We start from the raw sequence: 24,298 nt of genomic DNA on the forward strand, positions 1-24,298 counted from the left end.
CCGGGTGTCAAGGGGGCCACCTAGGCCCCCTTGTAGGTCCAGGGCAAGGCCCTGGTAGGGAGGTCAGGTGGGCGAAGCCCTCCGACCGAAAACGAATTATAGACATTTTAGGGACAAAATACTGCTATTCTCAGAGCATAAAAAGTTAAAATGAGGTCTAAAAAGAATAGCGAATTTTAAGATTTTCACATTTTTAGTATACTGTACAATGTAAAAACATATTATATTGATAGATCTTTGCATGTTCCAATAATATCCATTACCCGATACTCCAGTATTATTACGATTTCTTTTTTTTAAAACCAAATTACGCCCAATGTTGACGATGAATGTCGTCCGCCATTTAGTGCAAGTGCATATACAAATTGAATTGTGGGATTAGGAAATTCCGATTGAACATGCGTGAATCACGTGACGCGATTTGAGAGCATTGAGAACCGTTTATATTTAGTAATAACGACAAGTCAAACAGTCAATCTAAACTGTTACATGTACGGTACCTCCTTTCAGAAAAGTTTGCGAAAGTGAAAGTGGATTTCTGAAAATAAAAACGCGCCTTTCTTTAAATTTTACCGAGTACTTTTCATTCCGGATCGTGGTATAACTTGTCAGATCATTCATGCATGTAGACCTATATGTATGCATAGTTTGGCAATCTCAAAACACGTTAGTTACCTACTTATTACATTATGTGTTATGACCATTTGTATAACAAAATGCATTATTTAATTAAAGTATTTTCAAATGCGTATAATTAAATGTGTTATCCGAAATCATTTTCAGATTTCATTATTCATGGAAAATTAAGAAAATTCTAGCAACAGAGACACATTTCTCGTGTTTTTCATGTACAGATTAAAATCATGCCAAAGTTAGACTTCATGTATAACATCACGTCATTCTTCCTTGGAGAAAGCGTGGACTTTAATATTTAGATGCTGAATAACAACTTCGTAGCGCAGAGGTCGCATGGTAGAAAATCAGAGAGCATTTTTTAATATGATTTTTTTAATATGTGGAAACTTTTTCTCTAACTAAAAAAACTAGTTAATTACGCTCTACAGTGCAGCATTTGTTGAGATACGGTCAGTAATAATCTGTCAAATGTACAGCTATTTGATACAATTTCACGTGGAGTCGGCGTGTATTCGGCTGCCCGAGCGCTGATTGGTTGACGTTCTTACCAAGAAGAATTTGATTGACAGCTGAAAAAAATCAATATTGGCCACTCGCTGAGAAATTCATTGAAAACAGTAGCTCTTAGGCGGAGTTAATGGACTGACTGAATGACCGGGCGTCGCTCTACTATAGTACGTTTATTCCTCGTCAATTATTTTAGGTTTGCATGATACAAACTTCCGATCGCAATTTTAAAGATTCGGGAAAAACAACCGATTTTCTGGCGATTTTAACCGATGAGTTCGATCGGCAATCGGTTAATAATGACAACCCTGTATTCATTGCTTTTCTTAATTGGTAACAAACAATTTCTGTTTAGTGATGCGCACAGAATCGCTGCACAGAACTGCAGTTGTGTTTACAAAGGGGTGCATATGGCCTTTATGAGCTCCAAGAGCCTTCATAGCACAAATTATCAAAGGCTATGGGAGTCTGTTTATATGACCCAAGGTATTAGATTTAGATAAGGAGTGTTTATCGTAAATTCTACTTGAAAAATGTTCACTTCATATTTGGCTTCAATTGAATATGTTGCATTAAGTTTTATAACGATAAGACAAAGTACATTGTCCGAAATATTAACGTTCGAATAAATATGTTCATGTGAAGCCGCATTCTTTAAATATGGAACAAATGACAGCCAATTTAGAATTAAAAAATACTCGTATTTCATTGGAAAGAGTAGTTTAGTGTCGTCAAAACTATCGTTTACAGGAAATATTATTAGATTGAACATAATTTACTAGTTCACGGTTCGCCCAGATTCGCCTGCGGTAAAGTTTACAGTCGACACCGTCTTGTTTATCGGAAACCGATAGGCGCTTGAATGTATCCTTGTTCTAAAACGCTTGAACCATCATCTGTCAACGTAAACTTTCAGAACAAACACATAAGTGCTGTTCTCCAGAATAACTTTTAAGATGTGGACGGAAATATCTGTTTACGTCGTTCTCCTTCTTGGAGCATTTAGTATGTACCTACCAGGAAGCAATTCAGCAGTAAGTATCTGGCTGCATATGATATGTTTGCTCAGTGATATCAAAATGTATTATCACGAGCATGCTTACTGTGCTTGTTCTTTTAAATTATAGCAGCTGCCATGCTAAAACATTAATAAAAAGCATATATTAAGTGTCTATTAAATAATGTATTTATCATCGCAAATGATAATCAGTCAATGTGTTTATTCACTGTATTTACTTTCTTATGATGTATTAGCTTTTGCATGTATATTTTCATCTGGCCTATACTATAGCTACCTGTAGTCTAGATCTATGTATGTATCTGTTTTTTTTGATGCACCAGTTTTGGTGACCTTTTGGTTTTTATGTTTGCTATTATAATATTTCTTCTTTTATGATTATTATTTGTGCACATATTACATAAGTTATTACTAAAGCTCTAATTTACTGTTTTTTACAAATATTAAAAAAACAAAAACATTCTTCTTACTCAATTAAGTAGCGCTGGATTGGTCATTATCGGCTCGGGTACTACTTACATGTACCCGGGTACTCTTAAGTATACTTACATGTACCCTGGGTAGGGTAAATATACTTAATCGTACCAGGTCAATATTAGATTGTACCCGAGTTGTATTCCCGCCCAAAATCCAATGTTTTAAAACGCGCTGCCGATTACCATAAAACGATATTGTTTATCATAAACAAACTTCTCTTTTAAAAAAATTGCATCAACATGCTTTGTGAGTCTGACTTTCGATTATATAGAGGCCATTTAACAGAAAATTGAACATAAATGTGGAAATCACCTACAACGACCGATTTAGCTTTAATATTCCAGGGTATGTTTTAGTATGTTTACAGTACCCGAGGTACATGTAAGTATACTTAAGAGTACCCAGGGTACATGTATGTAGTACCAGAGCTGACAATGACCAATCCAGTTCAAGTAGCAGAATGGTTGTCTATCATTTACATCAAGTATACAGGATAAAATGTGTTTGTTACAACATACATTGCTAGTTTAAATAGCTTATATTTGGATTTTCCTTTGTATTAGCTAAAAATAAAACCATGTTTTACATAAGTTAATATTTTAAGATGACATTTATAGCACCAGAAATCTATATTGTTCTGAAAATTTAAAGTCTACTACAGAAGGATTTAAAAAAAGTGTGTACTTACTTATTAAACATTTACTTATTTTACCTGGTGTGTATTTTTTCGGCATAGCTTTCGTACCCAGCTTTTCACCTTAGCTGACCTTTGAAAGCATCCAATCAATATGAATATAAAATTTTCGCCGTTAGGTAGGCTTTAAACTTGTTGAAATAGAAAATGTGCAATCTACAAACAATTTTCACATTTATATGTTTATCACTTGACTTTCTATTTATGGGAAGTATAGGGCATGAAAAGGGATATTGCAGTGTGTTTTGCAAAGATGTTAACTGCATGTCCAGCATGACACAATTTAATCTCTTATTATAAGGCTTGAGAGATAGAACACAATTGGCGACATCAATACAGTTTGAGTGTGCCCCTTTATATCTAGAAGATTGTCAGCGCCAGAGTGATTCTCCTTAAAGGCTGTGTTCTCATATTTAGTAATTACTTCCATCTTGCATTCTGTGCACTCGTATATTTTAGATCATGTAAGTATTGTTATTCAATAACCTAATGTATGAAGCTTTAAACAAGCCATCTTTCCAGCAGTGGAATTTTTACCTCACTTTATTGAATTGCATTCAAATCTTCAAGGTATCAAGGTCAGTTCGCGGTCAGTTACAGAATTGTTATATGAAAGCTATCACGTTAACTAGTAGGTGAACTTGAAGTTTATTTTTATCAGAAAAATACTATTCAGTGGTATTATTATGGTTTGTCAATCATAGATTCTTAATGTATTTTCAACACATACAAGATTACCAGTTTTGATTAGTTTAATTAGAAATATTCAATCATATAGACCAATTTACTAAGAATGAGTGCGATGATTCACGATATTATTTACAATCTAATCAAATAACATTGTCCAATAAACCACTTAAACAGGTCTGTTAGAAGAATGCTCGTATAAATATTACAAATATGTACGGATGATTCGTGTGTTGCCGGCTTACCTACACAGTATCATTATGCTTTCATTTATTTTCATTTTTCTGGTGTTTTTAAATTCTGTAACTAAATATATCTGATCAATTATACCTAATAAAGTGAAATAGGTTACAAATCCTTGCGCACCACCCTGTAATTGATTTGTGTGTGATGCAACTAAGAACTGCACAAAAAAGGCATTCACTTAGACTCACTATCTTTGATCTCACAGGTATATCTTTTGATTGTTCATTAACAAAGACCAATTGCAACGCTGAATATCTTTTTAGCTTAGAGGCCACATTTATTGTCTAATCTTCATGAAATTTGGTCAGAAGATTGGTCTCAATGATATCTTGGATGAGTTCGAAAATAGTAACATTTGCTTGAAAAACATGGCTGCCAAGGGGCGGGGCATTTTTCCTTATATGGCTATAGTAAAATTTTGTTCACTCTCTAGACGCCATATTTATTGTCCAATCTTCATGAAATTTGGTCAGGAGATTGGTCTCAATAATATCTTGGATGAGTTTGAAAATGGTTACATTTGCTAGAAAAACATGGCTGCCAAGGGGCGGGGCATTTTTCCTTACATGGCTATATATGGCTTTAGTAAAATCTTGTTAACTCTTTAGAGGCCACATTTATTGTCCGATCTTCATGAAACTTGGTCAGAAGATTCATCCCAATGATATCTTGGAAGAGTTCCAAAGTGATGCCGGTTGGTTGAAAAACATGGCCGCCAGGGGGCGGGGCATTTTTCCTTATATGGCTATAGTAAAACCTTGTTAACACTTTAGAGGCCAAATTTATTTTCCAATCTTCATGAAATTTGGTCAGAAGATTAGCTCAATGATATCTTGGATGAGTTAGAAAATGGGAACATTTGCCTCAAAAACATGGCTGCCAAGGGGCGGGGCATTTTTCCTTATATGGCTATAAATGGCTATAGTAAAATCTTGCTAACTCTCTAGAGGCCACATTTATTGGCCGATATTCATGAAACTTGGTCAGAAGATTCATCCCAATAATATCTTGGAAGAGTTCGAAAATGATGCCGGTTGGTTGAAAAACATGGCTGCCAGGGGGGGCGGGGCATTTTTCCTTTTATGGCTATAGTAAAACCTTGTTTACACTCTAGAGGCCACATTTATTGTCCAATCTCCATGAAATTTGGTCAGAAGATTGGTCTCAATGATATATTGGATGAGTTCGAATATGGTAACGTTTGCTTGAAAAACATGGCTGCCAAGGGGCGGAGCATTTTTTCTTATATGGCTATATATGGCTGTAGTAGAATCTTGTTAACTCTCTAGAGGCCACAGTTATTGTCTAATCTTCATGAAGCTTGGTCAGAAGATTCATCCCAATAATATCTTGGACGAGTTCGAAAATGAAGCCAGTTGGTTGAAAAACATGGCCGCCAGGGGGCGGGGCATTTTTCCTTATATGGTTTTAGTAAAGCCTTGTTAAAACTCTAGAGGCCACATTTATTGTCCAATCTTCATTAAATTTGGTCAGAAGATTGGTTTCAATGATATCTTGGATGAGTTCGAAAATGGTAACGTTTGGTTGAAAAACATAGATGCCAAGGGACGGAGCATTTTTCCTTATGGCTATAGTAAAATCTTGTTAACTCTCTAGAGGCCACATTTATTGTCCGATCTTCATGAAACTTGGTCAGAAGATTCATCCAAATAATATCTTGGATGAGTTCGAAAATGATGCTGGTTGGTTTAAAAACATGGCCACCAGGGGGCGGGGCATTTTTCCTTATATGGCTATAGTAAAACCTTGTTAACACTCTAGAGGCCACATTTATTTTCCGATCTTCATGAATCTTGGTCAGGAGATTTGTCCCAATAATATCTTGTAATCTCAGGTGAGCGACTTTGGGCCTTTCAGACCCTCTTGTTTAAAGATATGTCTTGTTATTATATAAATGTATGCTTTTATAGATTTAACATTTTAAAAACAAGATAAGGTGTTTTAACATGCATATTGGATATTCAAAAGGGCCACTGAAACAGTACCGGGATCAAGCTAGGCTCCAATTTTTGGGAGAAGTAATTTCTCCCTAAGGAGAGGGAGAAGTGAGGCAGTTTTAGGGAAAAGTGGATCTTTTGCCATCACCATACTGTCAGGGCATTCATTAAAAAATTGTTTGTTTGCAGTAACGCTACATATCCATCAAAATTGTCCCTACTCAGATGTTTTTTATGCCCCCTTTTCGAAGAAAAGGTGGCATATAGTGATCGGACTGTCCGTCTGTCTGTCTTTCCATCACACTTTGCGTTTAGGTTTCGAAAAATGCTCATAACTTCTATGTCCCTTGAGATATAACCTTCATATTTGTTATGCATGTGTATATGGACAAGGCCTTTCCATACGCACAAAAAAATTTACCCCTGTGACCTTGACCTTTAACTTAGGGTCCGCGTTTAGGTTTCGAAATCTGTGTTTAGGTTTTGAAAAATGCTCATTACTTCTATGTCCCTTGAGATATAACCTTCATATTTGGTATGCATGTGTATATGGACAAGGCCTTTCCATACGTACAAAATTTTTTACCCCTGTGACCTTGACCTTGAACTTAGGGTCCGCGTTTAGGTTTTGAAATCTGCGTTTAGTTTTCGAAAAATGCTCATAACTTCTATGTCCCTTGAGATTTAACCTTCATATTTGGTATGCATGTGTATATGGACAAGGCCTTTCCATACACACAATATTTTTTACCCCTGTGACCTTGACCTTGAACTTAGGGTCCGCGTTTAGGTTTTGAAATCTGCGTTTAGGTTTCGAAAAATGCTCATAACTTCTATGTCCCTTGAAATATAACCTTCATATTTGGTATGCATGTGTATATGGACAAGATCTTTTCATACGCACACATTTTTTTACACCTGTGACCTTGACCTTGAACTTAGGATCTGCGTTTAGGTTTCGAAATCTGCGTTTAGGTTTCGAAAAATGCTCATAACTTCTATGTCCCTTGAGATATAACCTTCATATTTGGTATGCATGTGTATACGGACAAGGCCTTTCCATACACACAATATTTTTTACCCCTGTGACCTTGAACTTAGGGTCCGCGTTTAGGTTTTGAAATCTGCGTTTAGGTTTCGAAAAATGCTCATAACTTCTATGTCCCTTGAGATATAACCTTCATATTTGGTATGCATGTGTATATGGACAAGATCTTTCCATCAAACAAATTTTTTTCCCCCTTTGACCTTGACCTTGAACTAAGGGTCTGCGTTAAGGTTTCGAAATCTGCGTTTAGGTTTTGAAAAATGCTCATAACTTCTATGTCCCTTGAGATATAACCTTCATATTTGGTTTGCATGTGTATATGGACAAGGCCTTTCCATATGCACAAAATTTTTTACCCCTGTGAACTTGACCTTGAAGTTAGGGTCCGCGTTTAGGTTTCGAAATCTGCGTTTAGGTTTTGAAAAATGCTCATAACTTCTATGTCCCTTGAGATATAACCTTCATATTTGGTATGCATGTGTATACGGACAAGGCCTTTCCATACGCACACAAACTTTGACCCCTGTGACCTTGACCTTAAACTTAGGGTCCGCGTTTAGGTTTCGAAATCTGTGTTTAGGTTTCGAAAAAAAGCTCATAACTTCTATCAAGCATTTATAGGGGGCATAAGTCATCCCATGTACGTGACAGCTCTTGTTTCAGCATGTTTCCTTAAATGACTATAGCTACTCAATTTTTTTAACAGGATTTTTTAGATAATAAAATTAGAATCAACTTACCTACACATCTTAAAAATCTTTGGAATGGTTACAGCAAACAAACAATTTTTTAATGATCATGCCTGAGGTTTTTCGGTATTTGGACTTGCATATAGTCTATGTTAGAATGGACCATTGTGAACAATGACCCGTACATGTATTTGATCTCAAGTAATAAAATCATTTATTTTAATAAATTTATTACTGACAAAAATATAAGAATCAAATCATAAGAAAATAATTTTGAAAAAGCAATTCTATTTGCACTAATTTATCAGTGTTTTCTCAGTCAGCACTATCAAAATACACAATGTAGCATAATAATATTTATATAAACAGTAATATAAATTCTATTTCATGTTAGGTTCAGCACATTTTTACAGCAAAGTTTATACAAGAATACACAAGATCGAGACATATGACACATGAGCATAGCATAAAACTCAATATTTTGATTGACCGAATACATTCTTTCAACTCCTGAACCTAGAACACATTTGATTATAGCTGATTCATATAAATGGCATTTATCTTAAAACATAGAGCTCATTTGACTATCACCCTGTAACCAACTCGTTAGAGACATTTCAGATTCAGCAGATGCAGTTTTGTGTTTACAGTCCCAGTTCTCGATACAGAATGATCATGACCAAGATAATGAGTATTATAGGAATCATCATAATTCGGGACATATGTTAATTGTTCGCAGTTTTTGTCGGCATCAACACATCCTTTCCTGTCCGGAACCATTTTAAGGCATCTACTACTCGCGAAAAGCAAGTTTTCACGGTTTGAAAAACAGACAATACAGGCGTGGTTCATAAAATATACATACCTGTCTACCAAGAACAGATACGAATTAATACAAAGAGTTTAACTGATTCCATTTTCTTCTTTTTTTCACCAAATGATTTCATAACAAATGCAACATTTATCAAGTAACTTGAAACAACTGTTGATGAAAAAAGTATGCATGTTAATCAGTTTGAACAACTAGGTGCACAAATTAAAATTATTATGGTCGATTTTAAATATATTTTGCACAAGCTCCTAGGTTTAACTGAACTCAACATGACTTTTTTTCCTGTTTTGGTAAAGCGACCTTGGGATCCTTAGTACCAGTAAGTAGGAAAATGAGTTGCAAACTTTTCAAAATTGTAAAAAAATGAGTCACCAGCTTTTCAAAATTGTGAAAAATGGGTCATAAACTTTTTTAAATTGTGATAATTAGAGTCACAAACTTCTCAAAATGTTGAAACTTTGAGCGCTAAACTTTTCAAAATTTTGAAAAACAGCCATCCTCTAAGAAGGAAATGGATATGGTTACTGGTACCTCAATGATGCCTTATATTAACTGTGCAGTTTAATCTGATTAACAGGGCTGGCGGTGTCCTGGTCACATTGTGTTTTGATATTTTGAACAGAGATTCATTTGAATATAAAGGTATTGCAAATTTTACAAAATCATGTAGATAATAATAAAAAATGCATAAAGGTCTGACCCTGGTTGTCTTTGTGACATTCACTTCTATCAAGAATATTAGCTAACACTGTTTCACTTGAAGCGCATGACTACAATAAATAACATGGAGACAGCTTTACTCCTGACCAGTTTGTTCTATTATCCCGTAAACCATAGATGAGAACCATACCACTCAACAGTGAATTCTATTTTCCTGAGGTTTAATTTTTGGAACGCAATATTTAAATATAAAAACAACTAAAAATATCATACTTTTGGCTAAAAATACTGCCAATTCGACTCAATCTTATGTGTAACCCAGGGTAATGACAACTTGACGCCATCAGCGTGATTTTTGACCACATAAAACGCTAACTTTACTTAACCTAAATTAATGTCATCTAGACAAATGGTAACTTAATGCCATGTTGACTCATCATATATGAACTCAACTCAATAAATTCAAATCAACTTGGTGTCATGGTAACTGAACATACACTTTGTAATACCATCTCGACCCAACATTATGTCAAATGTAATATGTTTTAATAAAACTTGAATCAACATAACGTCAAACTGATTCATTAAAATGATGGCATGACTCAAGTAAATGCCAATTTTCCAAAACATATCAGTTTGTTTCAACAAAAGGTAGTGTTGTCATTCCTTACACATTGCCTCAATTATTAAGCAAGTTTTACTACTTAATATGTTTTACAATTAATATGTTCAGCATACTGGAATACCTGTATGTCAACCAATGACAAATAGACAGTCATTACTTTGGATTGAAACATCTCTGTGTTTTATAACTTTGCTAAAACTGATATAATCTGTGAAGATTTATCTGATGATATATAGATTATTTTTTGTTAAAAAAATGGTGGATCATTAATTTTCCATAATTGATTGTCATCTGTAAAAATCATTAAATGTTCCCTATCACTTTTAATTACTTCATTCAATGGAGATTTAAAGTGATTGGCATTTATCAATTTATCATGTGAATGGACATTTTTGTTATTGTTTAAGGCAATCTTACTCTGAACTTAACATGTCATTATATTGTTAACACAGTAGCATTGAAGTATTTGAAACATGCAACATTAATATACTGTAACATTAAGGATTTCACTTTGGGAAAAATGTGTTTGCCTAAAACTTATCCATCTAACTACATGTCATTATCTTAGTCATCAGTAGTCATTTGCTAATTTAACATTAATATATACGTAAACCAGTACATCTTGTGGGGCAGTTTTTGCATCGAATTAGGAGAAGATAATTTTATTCAATGTTTGGGCTGCCTTTCGTGCAAATGTTCAAATGGGGTTGGCCGTTTTATGGAGGAATAATGCTGTTTGCTGTAAGTCTAATTTAATTTGTCTAAATGTTATTAATTCAGAAATTAAAGTGCAATTTGTTTGATTTTGATGTATACATGTTCGTAGGCATATGTGTTTTGGTTTTAAGTATATTAAATTGTTACAAGGTTATCTTTTTTCAACTGTTTGTTTGTTAAATATTTGAATGCATTGTTTATAGTTATAGTATTTATATGCTTTCTTAAGTGAACCAATAACTATCTCCACAAACTAGTTGTTCTGCCTCCTCAAACTGTTTGTCTATCTCCACAAACTGTTTGTCTAACTCCACAAACCGTTTTTCTATGTCCATAAAGTAATTGGGTATTATACACTTACTGTTTGTGCTTTACCTCCTACTTTTTTCTATTCATAAAATGTTTGTATCTCAATGTTTTTGACTATTTTCACAAACTGCTGTTCTATAACCACATACTTTTTATATCTCCATAAACTGTGTGTCTATGTCAACCACCTTTGTTGTCTATTTTCGGAAACTTTATTTCTATCTTCTCAAACTGGTTTTCTTTGTTCATAAATTGTTTGTATACCTAAGTTAACTTAGGGTATTAAAATTAAGCAAGGAGATGGCCAGAGTAACTGATTAAAGCAGCTTTTGGCATCGTTTGAATCTGCTTCATGGATTATATGTGTGGACATGGGAAGTTCTATTTTTCAGTAGGTGATCCTGTCTCAGAAAAGAGTCATGAATCAGTAAAAAAAGCTTTTCAGTCATTGCTGGAAGCATTTAAGTCTTGCTTATCTTCACAATGTTTCATTAATTTCAGTTGAACCAAAAGATGAAGTTTAGCAGCAACAAAGAGTTAAAGATTCTCTCCCAGGACATCTCAAGCAACGAGGATTTCAGGAACATGGAGTTCAAGGCTTTGGTGCGGCCCATGTTGATACCCCGAATGCCTGACACAGAGAACAGCCTCTTTGTACAGAATGTGAGTGCACACATGAAATGGCTATATGCAACCAGTATAAAATCAGAACATCCTGCAAGTACATGTAACTCGCCGGCTGTTCAGATTGTATGCTGTTTGCCGCTCAAAGAGTATCTGAGGGTTGGAAATGAAGCCACAAAAACTACTTAAATCTAGTAATAAAGGTCTTACATGTATATTAAATTTGATATTTCTAAGGGACTCAGATGCGTTAAAGTGCAAATCTGAGTGGTAAGGGTTAATTACTGATTTTGACAATGTTGTTCTGTTTGTATTTGATTCAGTCATCGAGTTTAGCCAAGCAAATTAGAAGTCTGATTTTGTTTGAGAGCTTGATGTTACAAGAATGCTAACATAATTCAGAAAATCAGTGAAAGCACAAATGAAAAGTTTGGTGTGCATTGCTTATGGACATGAGCTTATTTCTGTCACCTGCAGTGGAGCAGAGTCCTCTATCTGTTGTTTTAAAATAATGCTGCTCCTAAAAATATATAGCATATGGTTTTATTTAGCTCTCCCCTTTAACAGTTATGAAGTTAAGATTTTAAACAGAAAAAAATACAGTCAAAGGTTTTATCTTTTAAATTAGACTTTACATTTCTTATATGGTATTTTTTCTAGTAAAAGAAGTAATTTACTTATGGCTCATGAAAGTATTGAAATGTTGAAAAAAATTTGTTGGCAAAAATATCATTAATTGTTCTGCTCTTCAGAGGGCTTCAAGTGGAATCCTAGACAACTGAGGAAGGGTCCTGACTCTTTCAATAAGTGATGGGAAAATCTGTGTTTTCCTAATGATATTTGCAATTTTCCAAATGAATTGTGATTTTTTTCCATACAGTAATTATTGATGGAAATCTCACTAGAGCTTGGCAGTATATTGGCAAATCAGTTTCACAATCCTGAGGAATGTTCAGAATTTGTGACTCACCGCCTGAACTTTCCATACATCAAATGTTACTATCTTAACACCCCATAGGCTTGACTATGTTCTCATTGGAAATATAAATGGTTAAATTTAAGCACATTATATGTGATGTGCTTAAAGCGCTATTATCAAAGAGTAAAAAAAAAATGAATATAATGATGGACTTTTTGAAAAAAAAGTTGGTTAGGACCCATACCATGAAGCAAAATAGTATCATGTGGATTTGGAATAATATTAAATGTGAAATGGACATAATTTTTTACATTTTTTGTCCCACAAAACAGTTCATTTGATGTTCTCAATGTATTTTTGTAATGTACAGGGTATAAAGTATTAAAAAAACAGTGTATTCCAAGATTGATGTCTTATTCCAACTTCACATTATAGTGTGGTTTACTTACAAAATATATCTTACTTTACTTTTCACGCACTCACTAAGTTATGAAAATCATTCTATACATGTACGTTTGTTTAAAATGGATCATGACACGTGTTTATGAAAAGTTTGTTGAGAAAATGTTACCCAGTGTTGTAATACTCAGCATATCTCTGTAAAATATTTCACAAGACAGCTTTTAACTGGTAATATTTGTGCAATACTAATAGGACAACCTCACCCAACAAACTTATACATTATATTAATTGTTACATAGCTATAAAGTCCAAAACTCATACCTGTACCCTACACACAGTGGCCAATTTCAGTAAAATAGAAACGTCCCAGTAGAATTGAACAAATTTCACTCTCAACATTCTAGACAAAAATAATGGTGTTCAAATAATGATAAAAAAGTTGTTTCAATCTAGATGTAAAATGATTTGGTTGGATCAGGTACTCAATACAGCTTTGCAGATGGCTTAAAATGAGCTAAGTGTATTTAGACAGGAAGAGTTTGCTTTCTGTGTCGTCTTCAAAAACAAAGTGAGTCGTATTTTAATCTAAAATGTCATTATGAAGTTAAGATTGCTGTTGGCAGTATTATGAAAATGTCCCCTGGGGTGGTGATAAAGCATCATCTGTAATAGTGACATTTTCACTTCATAAGAATCTCTCACAAGTAGTGACATTTAGACCCCATAGATCTATTTAATTTGTGGAAATTGAAAGCTGGTGACGTGGATTGCCTCTTAAGAAATTGAAATTTCCATTAAATAGTGCACGCAATACAACTATTGTTTACTTATTTAATGCTATTTTGGTTCTTAGTTATTACTGGTTAATCTATGGGTTGATAGTTTGTCTAAGAAAATATTGTTGTTTTTGTTTAAGAATTTTTATCAGAATGATCATCTGCACAAACAGTTGTGATAAATGGCCCAAGTGACAGCTGCATTTAGTTTAATAATGATACAATCTATGTGTTCAAAACACGTTGATGATATGAATAAATATAGAACAATGGAAAAGTAGAAATAATATGCTTTAGAATTAGGAACCAAAATACAAAATATCCAGGCTGCTATAAAATTCATTAATTTACTACAAAATTCAGGGAATCTTACATGACGAATTATTTAAAAATATTGAAAGTTTATTAAGATCCACCGTACATGTTGTTAGTTAAGGCCATAAATATTCATTAATATGAATGTTAAGACTGCAATAGAATCTCATAGGATTTTGCAATAGATTGACATGATTTGTTTGCTTTATTTCAACTGTTGTGAGAAGTTTCAGTTGACATGATTGTGACAATTTGATAGCCTAGAGATCAATTCTGCTGTGGGGAATGCTTTCCATTAGTATTTGCCTTAATTGATCCATATTTATCCTGTTTAAGTCATAAAAGTTCCATTCACAATTATGGCACCAGCACACCTTGTGGGAATTGATGCAGTAAAACTGTAGCGTCCAAGCAGATTATTTGAAATAAGTTGTCTTTTTTCCACTAAACAAAGCTAAAAGCATTTTCATGTTTAAAAAAAACACTGGTTTTAAAGTCCCATTATATCAATAGAAAAGCATAGTACAGAAGTGTTTTTTAAAGGAACAAAACAAACTTAAACAGACATACTCTAAAAGCCAATAAATGTCTGTAATAATTTAGTTTAAAGCCTTAAAAATTGCACAACTCACTTGGATATTGAAGGTTAATCTATGCATTATATAGCTAAATAGTGTCAAACTTTTTGAGTCTGTGTTTTACAACAGTCAGATGAAGTACAGTCAAAACCTGACGGCTCGAAGTCGCAGGGACCCACAAGAAAATTCTAGACATCCGAACTTCAAGCTAAACAATTTTTGATATAATACCGGTATATTAATTTACATAAGTCTGCAACAGATTAGCATCTCCTATATGTTAATTAACATAAGTCTGCAACGGATTAGCAATTAGCAACTCCTATAAGAGATAGAGAATACATGGTTGGTGGCAAGATGGAGAATGTTTATTGGGTGAGGCTTAGAAAAAGAAAGTAAAGCGAGCCCTAATTTCTTTTTCGGGCCGAACCAGATAAACTTTCTCCATCTCAGCATCAACCATGTATTCGATTTATCCTGCTTCACTTTAAATTATGTCTTTAACACATTTTATCAAACACAAATAATTAATAAACATAACAAAATAATTATTCAAGTCGGGCCTCCAACATGTACACAACATTCCTAACGACCGAATAACTACCGATTGTGTCACGTAAAAAATAGTTCCACATTAAACTGTTCCTTTTAATACTTTTCTCTTATAAATAATAGAAGAAAATTAATAAAAAATGAATCGAGAATATGATATGTTTATTGTTACAAATGGAAAAAATGTAGCATCAAAATAATAACTCATTTTTTGTTCAAGGTCGTTGACTGAAATGAGTGTCTGTGAAAACGGACCAACAGTTAAATGTCATACTTCACGATGAATTATTTCATATAAACTAAGAAATTGTGAATTATAACAGTTGCGCCTGCAAATAAGAATAAGGATTTTCATTCAAATATAGTGTTTGATCAATTATCAATTGCAGACGACAAAAAGTAAGTTTGTATTAGTGTCACCTTTCTATTTACATAAAAAAACGCTGCATATTAAAGGTGCCGAAGTAACCAGGTGCCGATGTGACTAGATACCTATTAAAAGGTTATGAGTAAATAGATTTAAATTGATTAAATTGATTACTTCATTGACATATATTTGCTTGAATTTAATACATATTTATTACTTTTGCTGTCACACCTTTTGACAAAACATTTCTCAAGAACTTTGCATGTATATTTTGTACAAGGTACAATATATAAGAACATGTTAATCTGCGCGTATGAATACGTACTTACTGTTGCCAGAGATCAACTAGTTTATTCGACCCTGCTTTATTAGGTCAAAATATGTTTGCAACAGAGGCAGGATAACTTAAGTATTCATATTGCCTTACCTCCATACTTCTTTCTGCATTCAACTAAAAAGGTTTATACATAAACATAAAAAAGGTAATAATATAAAAACATATGATATGAGATCAACACTTTTTAACTAGATTCATTTTTTTTAAAAACGAGTCTTTGCTCACTTGTAGAAATATTCGGATTATATTTATTGTTAAAATTTCTGACTTCAACGTCTTCTATTTTACTTAAATCAAATGAATTAACAATAGTCAGTGACATATTTTACTCCAATCAATTAATGATTGAGTTGATGACGTTTGCATTAGCTCTGAAATCAATTATAGCGCTGCACTAATCAAGTAGTCATAATCAATTTACAGCATTATGGGACTGGAATGGATTTTGAGCCAAACACACACAAAAGTGTGAATATTGTGACCAGGACTGCAAAAATACTGTGAGCCTTAAATAAATTTGACCCACGTTAATTCTAGCCAGACAACAGAAATTTCTGTGAATCTATTGCAATAAAAAATTGGTGCTTTGAGGAGACTTCAAGCCAGCTGGAAATAGGAGCCCATGGAATTCATGCCATATAAGGGTTTCAACTATACATGTATTCAATTTTTGTTTAAAAAACATAAACTTAGATACCAAATTTGTTTTAAATCATCAGTGCAGCAATACAATTCAGTTAATTTGCGTGTTGTAGTCTGCACGTTTTATTGTGCCCAAAAATAATGAGTAGAGTTCTTTTTTCAAAAGTGTAATACAATTCGAATTTAATAGTGACCACTTGTCATTTCAAATGTCAATGTTAAAAGCTTCAGAATTAAAGTTAATGTTCGGAAGCCTAACAAATTACTAGCTCTAACTTCCACTTACAGTAATCTTCATGTGGTGAATTTTCTATTCCATTTAATTCCATTATAAAATTAGCAATAATATTAAGAATGCCTGTACACTGCAGTGACTCTAAGTAATAGCGAATTAAACTTAAATAAATATCTTGATTAATAATAATAGGCGCATAGGACCTAAAAGCAAACAAAACGAGTCTGTTGATAAATTTCTTTAAATGAACTAGTAAACACAAAAAAGTCATATATTTTGGATTCTGAGGCAAAAAATTTGGTTATGGCTGCTGAATTAAAACACATCCCATCAGTGATCAATGCAAACATACTTCAAACAATCATTCTCATAATGGTCTTCAAACAATCAGTCTCATAACAGTCCTCAAACAATCAGTCTCATAATGGTCCTCAAACAATCAGTCTCATAATGGTCCTCAAACAATCAGTCTCATAATGGTCCTCAAACAATCAGTCGCATAATGGTCCTCAAAAGTGAAACTATTAATTTTCTTATTACAAGAGTTGTGTTTTGATATAGATTTCGACTTAACATCTGATATTAAGGGTAAATTTGTCTTAAACTTGGTTAACTTAAAACTCTCTCATGGACATACATTTTAACAGTACTGTAACCATCAACTACCTGACAGATATTTTATCTAATTTATATGCATAAAAAATAATACCATTTAAACAATTTATTTTTGTTTGTAAATAAATGAACAATTCATTTTGCATTTTTTCATTAAAATGTGCCTCTTAGAAATAATTGGAATGCATCTTGTAGTGAGTGCGGTAACATTTCTGTAAATTATACACTTTTGATTCACGTTAAACACATACTTGTGACAAAGATTTCTTTTTGTTTAGAGATGCATACAAAAAATGATTCAGAAATGATTGACCACTTGTATCTGATAGAATTTTCTGGTCTGAGATGGAAGTGTGCAAATCTAATGAAATGATGACACTGATGAAATTCATTATCTAAATGGCAAACGACCACTTCCAGTACGGCTTAACATCAGAGGCATTGAGTCGACATCAATTATGTGGGCTTAACATCAGAGGCATTGAGTCGACATCAATTATGTGGCTCCACATCTTTTAAGGAAAGTGTTCAATTAGCAGCTACAATTGATTTCATCCACAACTATTGGCGTTAAGTGCTCAGAGGCTTGATAAAGATAGAAGGATTGCCCAAATTTGTGATTTGCTCTTTCAGTGCTGGAACCGAATTTTTAAGGCCTTTGCAAACAGTTTGGATCCAGATGAGACGCCACAGAATGTGGCGTCTCATCAGGATCCAAACTGTTTGCTATTCTGATAGTATTCTTTGAAAATAATCGAAGAAACTGCTAATTAAAAAAATTCTGCAGACGACATTTTAGCAGACGACAAATTTCCCAGCATGCAAAGGGTTAGTGAGTCCAGCAGAGGCTTGTCAAAGCATTTTCTAGATCTATAAACATATGAGCCTGGCTCTGGGAAAACAGGGCTTAATGCATGTGCTTAAAGTATTGTCCCAGATTATCCTGTACAGTCAAGACAGGCTTATCTCAGTGAGCAACGCCTCTCCGCGCCTAAACTGAATTTTTGCCAAGAAGGGATTTCCTTTCAATGAAAACGTCCCTAAAAGCGGGAATTAAGTGTCATCCCTGATAGCCTGCGATGCAATGTTATGTGGGTATATTGTGTATTTTATGTACTGCTATTAAGTGGTATGAAATCTTGAAGAGAGCGTGCCAGTCTCTACTCATGAACTGGAGCATGAGCACTGCATGTCTTTATGTTCAATAAACATAAGTCAGTTGTGTTAATAATTAGGGACTCAGCCATTTACTTAAAATGTACTCAATCATACTTTTATCTCTGTATGGACACAATGCAATTATTGGATATATCATTCAAATCAATGTATTTGTTCAATTTATCAAGTTTTTATTGCAATTAATATGTTTACAAAGATAAACTGGGTATTTTGTGTGGGCCAGAATTGCCATTCAGCTCCACTAATCCCATAAATCTATGAGTAAGTGGATGTATAATGCCTCCTGGAAGGCCATTAAGAGAATTACATCAATCATATTACCCATTTATTTGCAATGTAATTGACAGCTAAGTGTGTGGTCAATAATTAATAACTGTTAACAGCATTGAATGCTTACATAGAATGATATTCATAATCCAAAGTTTATTCTGTTATCAGAGATAGTTTTATAGTTCCTGTCAGACCTATAAGTTAAATGTTTATGGAATAAAAATTGAGACTGTGTAAAGTTAATACCTTAAAGTTAATACCAAATTCTCATAGTATTATGTATCATAAAAAAATAACCTTCCCTTTTCTCCAGCAAAGCAGGGCTTGAATCATAAATGTATGATAGAGCACTTGATGATCTAAACCTCAGCCCATCCACTTAACTTGTTGCAAGATCTGTCTAAGAATGTGCACTCAGTACTGGCACACAACTAAGATGGACTAAGCTTGCTTTGGAAAAAATGTTAGTAAGGTAAATTAGCTGGTTATAGCACTGTGTTACTTTGACCTTGATGACTAGAACAAAAAGGTGTGACATAATTCTGCGTTGCAACTTAAGCCATTTAACGGTTATTCTAGCATCGCATGTCATGCCTAGGCATTTATTCAGGGGATTATTATCATTTAAACTCTAGATAGAATGAACGAGTTATCATACCCAACAGACCTAAGTCAAAACAGTACAGACCATTCAGAATCTCTCTGTTGTTGTCAAGAACTAAACTTTTTTTTGTAAAACAAAAACAACACAATACATGTACATGTATTTGTAATTTAGGGTCAGGTTAAATGTTTTGCACCCTGTTTAATCAAACATTGTTGTTCATGTCATAAGATGACAATTTCAAAATTCACATCATCTATTTATTGTAATGCATTTCAAGTGATTTCATATTGTTTGCTGTTCTTTCAATTCTTAGCAATACCACAAAGTCTTAAGCAGCTAAAAAGCCAATAATTTACAAATGTTGAGGTACTATTTTCTTAATTTGTCAAATTTATGCACACTCTAGCCATGGTTTGCATGCAAAAAGGGATACATTTTTAATAAGATTTATTGTTATGTATTTTAGTATATCAAGACTCATTTTCGAAACCTGAACTGGCACATAGAAGAGGACACATTCACGGACAATACACCTTATGGAATGAAGCAGTTCAACAACATCATCGCCACATACGAACCTGATGTGAAGAACAAGCTTGTGTTGTCGTGCCATTTTGATTCCAAAAATATCTCTCAAGGGAGCAACTATTTTGTTGCTGCCACTGATTCTGCTGTGCCTTGTGCAATTATGATGGATGTGGCTACGAAACTGAATTGTGCATTGATGCGAAATAGGCAGACTAGAACAAAGGTTGGTTTGTGAAAAAAATAAATTATTGTGCTATTTTTTTTACTATTAACTGCGACCCTTTTACTTTTGAAATGTAAGATTATATTATGATTAACTCTTCAGTTGTTGTATTTAAAAATAAAAATAATAGTTATTAATTATGAAAAAATGTTCTTATTATGTCTCCAGAAATATGTGAGCCTAAAACTTTATTCTAACTCTTTACTTTGTTTATATAAGTAATCCCTAAAAATGAGATTAACAAATGGCATAGCCAGGACAGCACTAAATAAAAGCCCCCTCTATCACAAGCCAGAGGGCTATATATAGTTAACATATGTATGAAGACAAAACAATGCAATCTGGATTCATTACTAATGCAGCTCTTAGACTCTCATTATTGCAACATGTGAGAATATATTGGCTGCTTTTAAACAGCTTCTGAATAATTTATCAAAGTTGACCAGTTTTTTGTACGAAATAATGATATATCCCAAAACAATGCGGCATTGACTCCTGCTTAATTGCCTTATCATGTCTGGTATAAAAGTCTACATAATGAAATGTCTTGGCATTTGGTCACTAATTGGTCATCATTAATCATGGCAATCCCCCTTCTGCCAAGTAAACACTTAACAGGAATTTATTTCAGTCAATTCTGAAGAGAATGTATCACAGATATTTGTATTTACTGAATAAAGAATATAGCCATTTAACATTTGGAAAGTGGTTAACATTATTGGCTGTCAACATGGAATTTAGAAAATAAACTTGTTGATATTTAAGAATACTAAATAAGCTACATGCATAAGTCGATCCTTTTTCTTGGAGTTGTGTCATGTATTTTATACTGTGCGTTTGCTATTTCTATCAGTTATTGCTATTGTACTGGTATATTTACATTGTAGTAAGAGCTTATTGTGTGCATCATGAAAATAATAGAGTTTTAAATAACTTCTAATTTAGACAATCAACTACCAGCCCTTCATCTGTCTGACTCTGTTAAAGATAATTGGTTAAATTTTGATCTTTTACAATAAATGAAATTGTATAATTTGATTGCCAAAGTTTGAGAAGTTGTCATTTAGAGAAGAATGTTAAATAATGACATAAATGTGTCTTATGATATTGGTATTTTTCTCTATTTGAAGCTTTGTGAACTGTGACTGTAAAAATTAAATATATCTTTTCATGCCAAGAAGTAATAATTAAAACATGGAACATGAGTGTAAGTACCATGTTAGTTAATAAATTATTGAGACCTTCATTATGTCCGTTTACTGCAATTTTATGTTTATGTACATTTTGTATATTAGCAAGATTTTTGTATTCCTGTTTACTTGACCATTTGTAGCCACTAAAATGTGTGATTTTGCTGATACTTTTTTAAAAAGGTCTCCATGTCTTAAGTATGTCATGTAAAGGAGTACCCCAATTGAAGTAAATGTACAACAGAAACCTTCACTTAGAGAATCTATTCCCCCCTTATCTCTCTCTTAGAGTCGTGCTGAGGATGTGAGCATTCAGATGATGTTCTTTGATGGAGAGGAGGCATACAACGAATGGACGGCAACGGACTCACTGTACGGGTCTCGCCATCTTGCAAAGAAGCTTGCTGAGACTCCAGACGAGCATTTTCCGGACATAATGCGGCTAGATACTGTGGTATGTGATTGCCTTTTAAGTTGGGTAAAAAGTCTGTTCTATGCTATTCACCAGAATGTTAGGTTCAGTGTTAGCATAATGCTCTTGTTGAGAGAAATGTGCAACCTCCCGTTTCTACTAAAGGAAACTTTTTACCTGTATGTAGTCACTTACTATGTAGTTCCATAACAATGACCTTTAATCAGCAAAATGATGACCCTTTTTTGTATTTAGAAAATGGGTTAGAGTGAAAGTGCAATGCCTCCATAAAACTGTTTGTATTAATGGTATTTAATTGAAACTTCACACAGGAGCCCAAGATCAAGGTTATTTACCAAGTTCCAAGTCTGAACTGCAACTTAGCATATTTCTGTCCTTTTTTGTACAAAAATCTTTTTAATGTTTGCATGCAGCTACTCTGTATCTCTATATATAGTACAGATATTTTAATAAATCCCTTTTTTGACATTTGACATCCTACCTAAAGTTTGTTTGAAACCTGACAGAATGATAAGCTAGAAATATTTTGATGTGCTATTTGTACACTTTGCAGAGTCTTTTTGTTCTGCTAGATCTGATCGGCTCAAATGATGTTGTGTTCCGCAACTTCTTCCTCAATACGGACGCCCAGTACCAGTTTCTTCAAAAGATAGGTTGGTGATATCCTGTTTGAATCTTCAAAAACACATATATACATGTATGAGCCTCCCTCTGGGGAAAGGGTGTTGAATGCACATGTGTAAAGCGTGGTTTCAGATAAGCCTGTGCAGTCAGAAAAAATGTTCTATGCATTTTTGGCTTCTAAAATAATTGACAGTGGCTGCCCTGCATTGCTTAGGCTGGTTTGGTGGAATGCTGGTTGTATATTTCGCAAGACCCTTTTTGCACGATGCGGGTCATGTTTAAATAGGTGAGCTTGTTTAGCATATAATTATCTCTGAAGTTTATACTTATGTACCATAATTATACCTTTACAGAAAAGTCCTTGAAGAAGCTTGACCTACTGAATCCAAAGGGCAAAATCATCAACGGATTAGAGAAAACCCTATTTTCTTCTGCAAGGCCATATGGGGGCATAGAGGATGATCATAAACCATTTCTACAATACAGGCCAGGTAAAAAAGTACAATAAGAAAATCTTGTGTTTATACAAATCTGAAGGATTATCTTTAAAAATAGTAGTGGTATTTGCATTTTAATAGCATAATTTACTTTTATTTTATTAGCTCGGCTGTTTTTCGTAGAAAACCCGAGGAATTGTCATAGCCATCTCGTCCGTGTCATGCTTAAACGTTAAAATTGGCTCTAAAATCAAAGTGCTTCCACCTACACTTTGAAACTTCATATGTAGCTGCACCTTGATGAGTTCTACACGCCACACCCATTTTTTAGTCACTAGGTCAAAGGTCAAGTTCACTGTGACCTCTAATGTAAAACTTTTGACAAGCCTTCATTTATTCAAAACTGCATCCGCAGCCGAGCGTTGGCATCCGCTATGCGGTGCTCTTGTTACAATTCAGATTTGCCTGTGCTATTTGTGATTAACACGGCAATGAGTGTCTTACAATGCCATTATTACAGTTCAAGTTTTGCTCCACTACATTTGTTTATCAACAAAAGGTTTTATGATACCACTATTACATTTCAGTTTTGCCAGTGCTTCATTTGTGATCAACCTAAGGTCTTACAATACTACAATACCTCTTTTACAGTTGAGATTTTCCAGCTCTATATTTGTGATCAACTAGAGGTCTTACAATACTACAATACCTCTTTTACAGTTGAGATTTTCCAGCTCTATATCAGTGATCAACTAGAGGTCTTACAATACTACAATACCTCTTTTACAGTTGAGATTTTCCAGCTCTATATTTGTGATCAACTAGAGATCTTACAATACTACAATACCTCTTTTACAGTTGAGATTTTCCAGCTCTATGTTTGTGATCAACTAGAGGTCTTACAATACTACAATACCTCTTTTACAGTTGAGATTTTCCAGCTCTATATTTGTGATCAACTAGAGGTCTTACAATACTACAATACCTGTTTTACAGTTGAGATTTTCCAGCTCTATATTTGTGATTAACTAGAGGTCTTACAATACTACAATACCTGTTTTACAGTTGAGATTTTCCAGCTCTATATTTGTGATCAACTAGAGGTCTTACAATACTACAATACCTCTTTTACAGTTGAGATTTTCCAGCTCTACATTTGTGATCAACTAGAGGTCTTACAAAACTACAATACCTGTTTTACAGTTGAGATTTTCCAGCTCTATATTTGTGATAAACTAGAGGTCTTACAATACTACAATACCTCTTTTACAGTTGAGATTTTCCAGCTCTATATTTGTGATTAACTAAAGGTCTTACAATACTACAATACCTTTTTATGCCC

General features: G+C 33.8%; 2 protein-coding genes across 4 annotated transcripts in view; one reads left to right on the plus strand and one right to left on the minus strand.

Annotated features, from left to right (window-relative positions):
• The window catches only part of LOC127872916 (uncharacterized), a 320,943-nt gene that overhangs the window by 19,447 nt on the left and 277,198 nt on the right, over positions 1-24,298 (minus strand). Inside the window, exon 1 of one of the 3 annotated variants that reach the window (XM_052416448.1) lies at positions 1,923-2,066. The exons of 1 other annotated variant lie outside the window; for it this stretch is intronic. The gene's annotated coding sequence lies outside the window, so the exon portion shown is untranslated. Of the gene's footprint in view, positions 1-1,922; positions 2,067-24,298 lie in introns of those variants that run through there. One more of the 3 variants, XM_052416449.1, reaches the window with a different exon arrangement.
• LOC127872911 (glutaminyl-peptide cyclotransferase-like protein) overlaps positions 2,031-24,298 on the plus strand; it is a 30,390-nt gene continuing 8,122 nt past the window's right edge. Inside the window, exons 1-6 of the mRNA XM_052416434.1 lie at positions 2,031-2,177; positions 11,605-11,766; positions 19,988-20,272; positions 21,752-21,916; positions 22,449-22,548; positions 22,873-23,010. Of these exons, the coding sequence (XP_052272394.1) occupies positions 2,100-2,177; positions 11,605-11,766; positions 19,988-20,272; positions 21,752-21,916; positions 22,449-22,548; positions 22,873-23,010 (928 nt within the window). The 5' untranslated portion in view covers positions 2,031-2,099. The remainder of the gene's footprint in view (positions 2,178-11,604; positions 11,767-19,987; positions 20,273-21,751; positions 21,917-22,448; positions 22,549-22,872; positions 23,011-24,298) is intronic.

This window comes from Dreissena polymorpha, chromosome 3, assembly GCF_020536995.1.
Source record: "Dreissena polymorpha isolate Duluth1 chromosome 3, UMN_Dpol_1.0, whole genome shotgun sequence".
NCBI classification, from domain to species: domain Eukaryota; kingdom Metazoa; phylum Mollusca; class Bivalvia; order Myida; family Dreissenidae; genus Dreissena; species Dreissena polymorpha.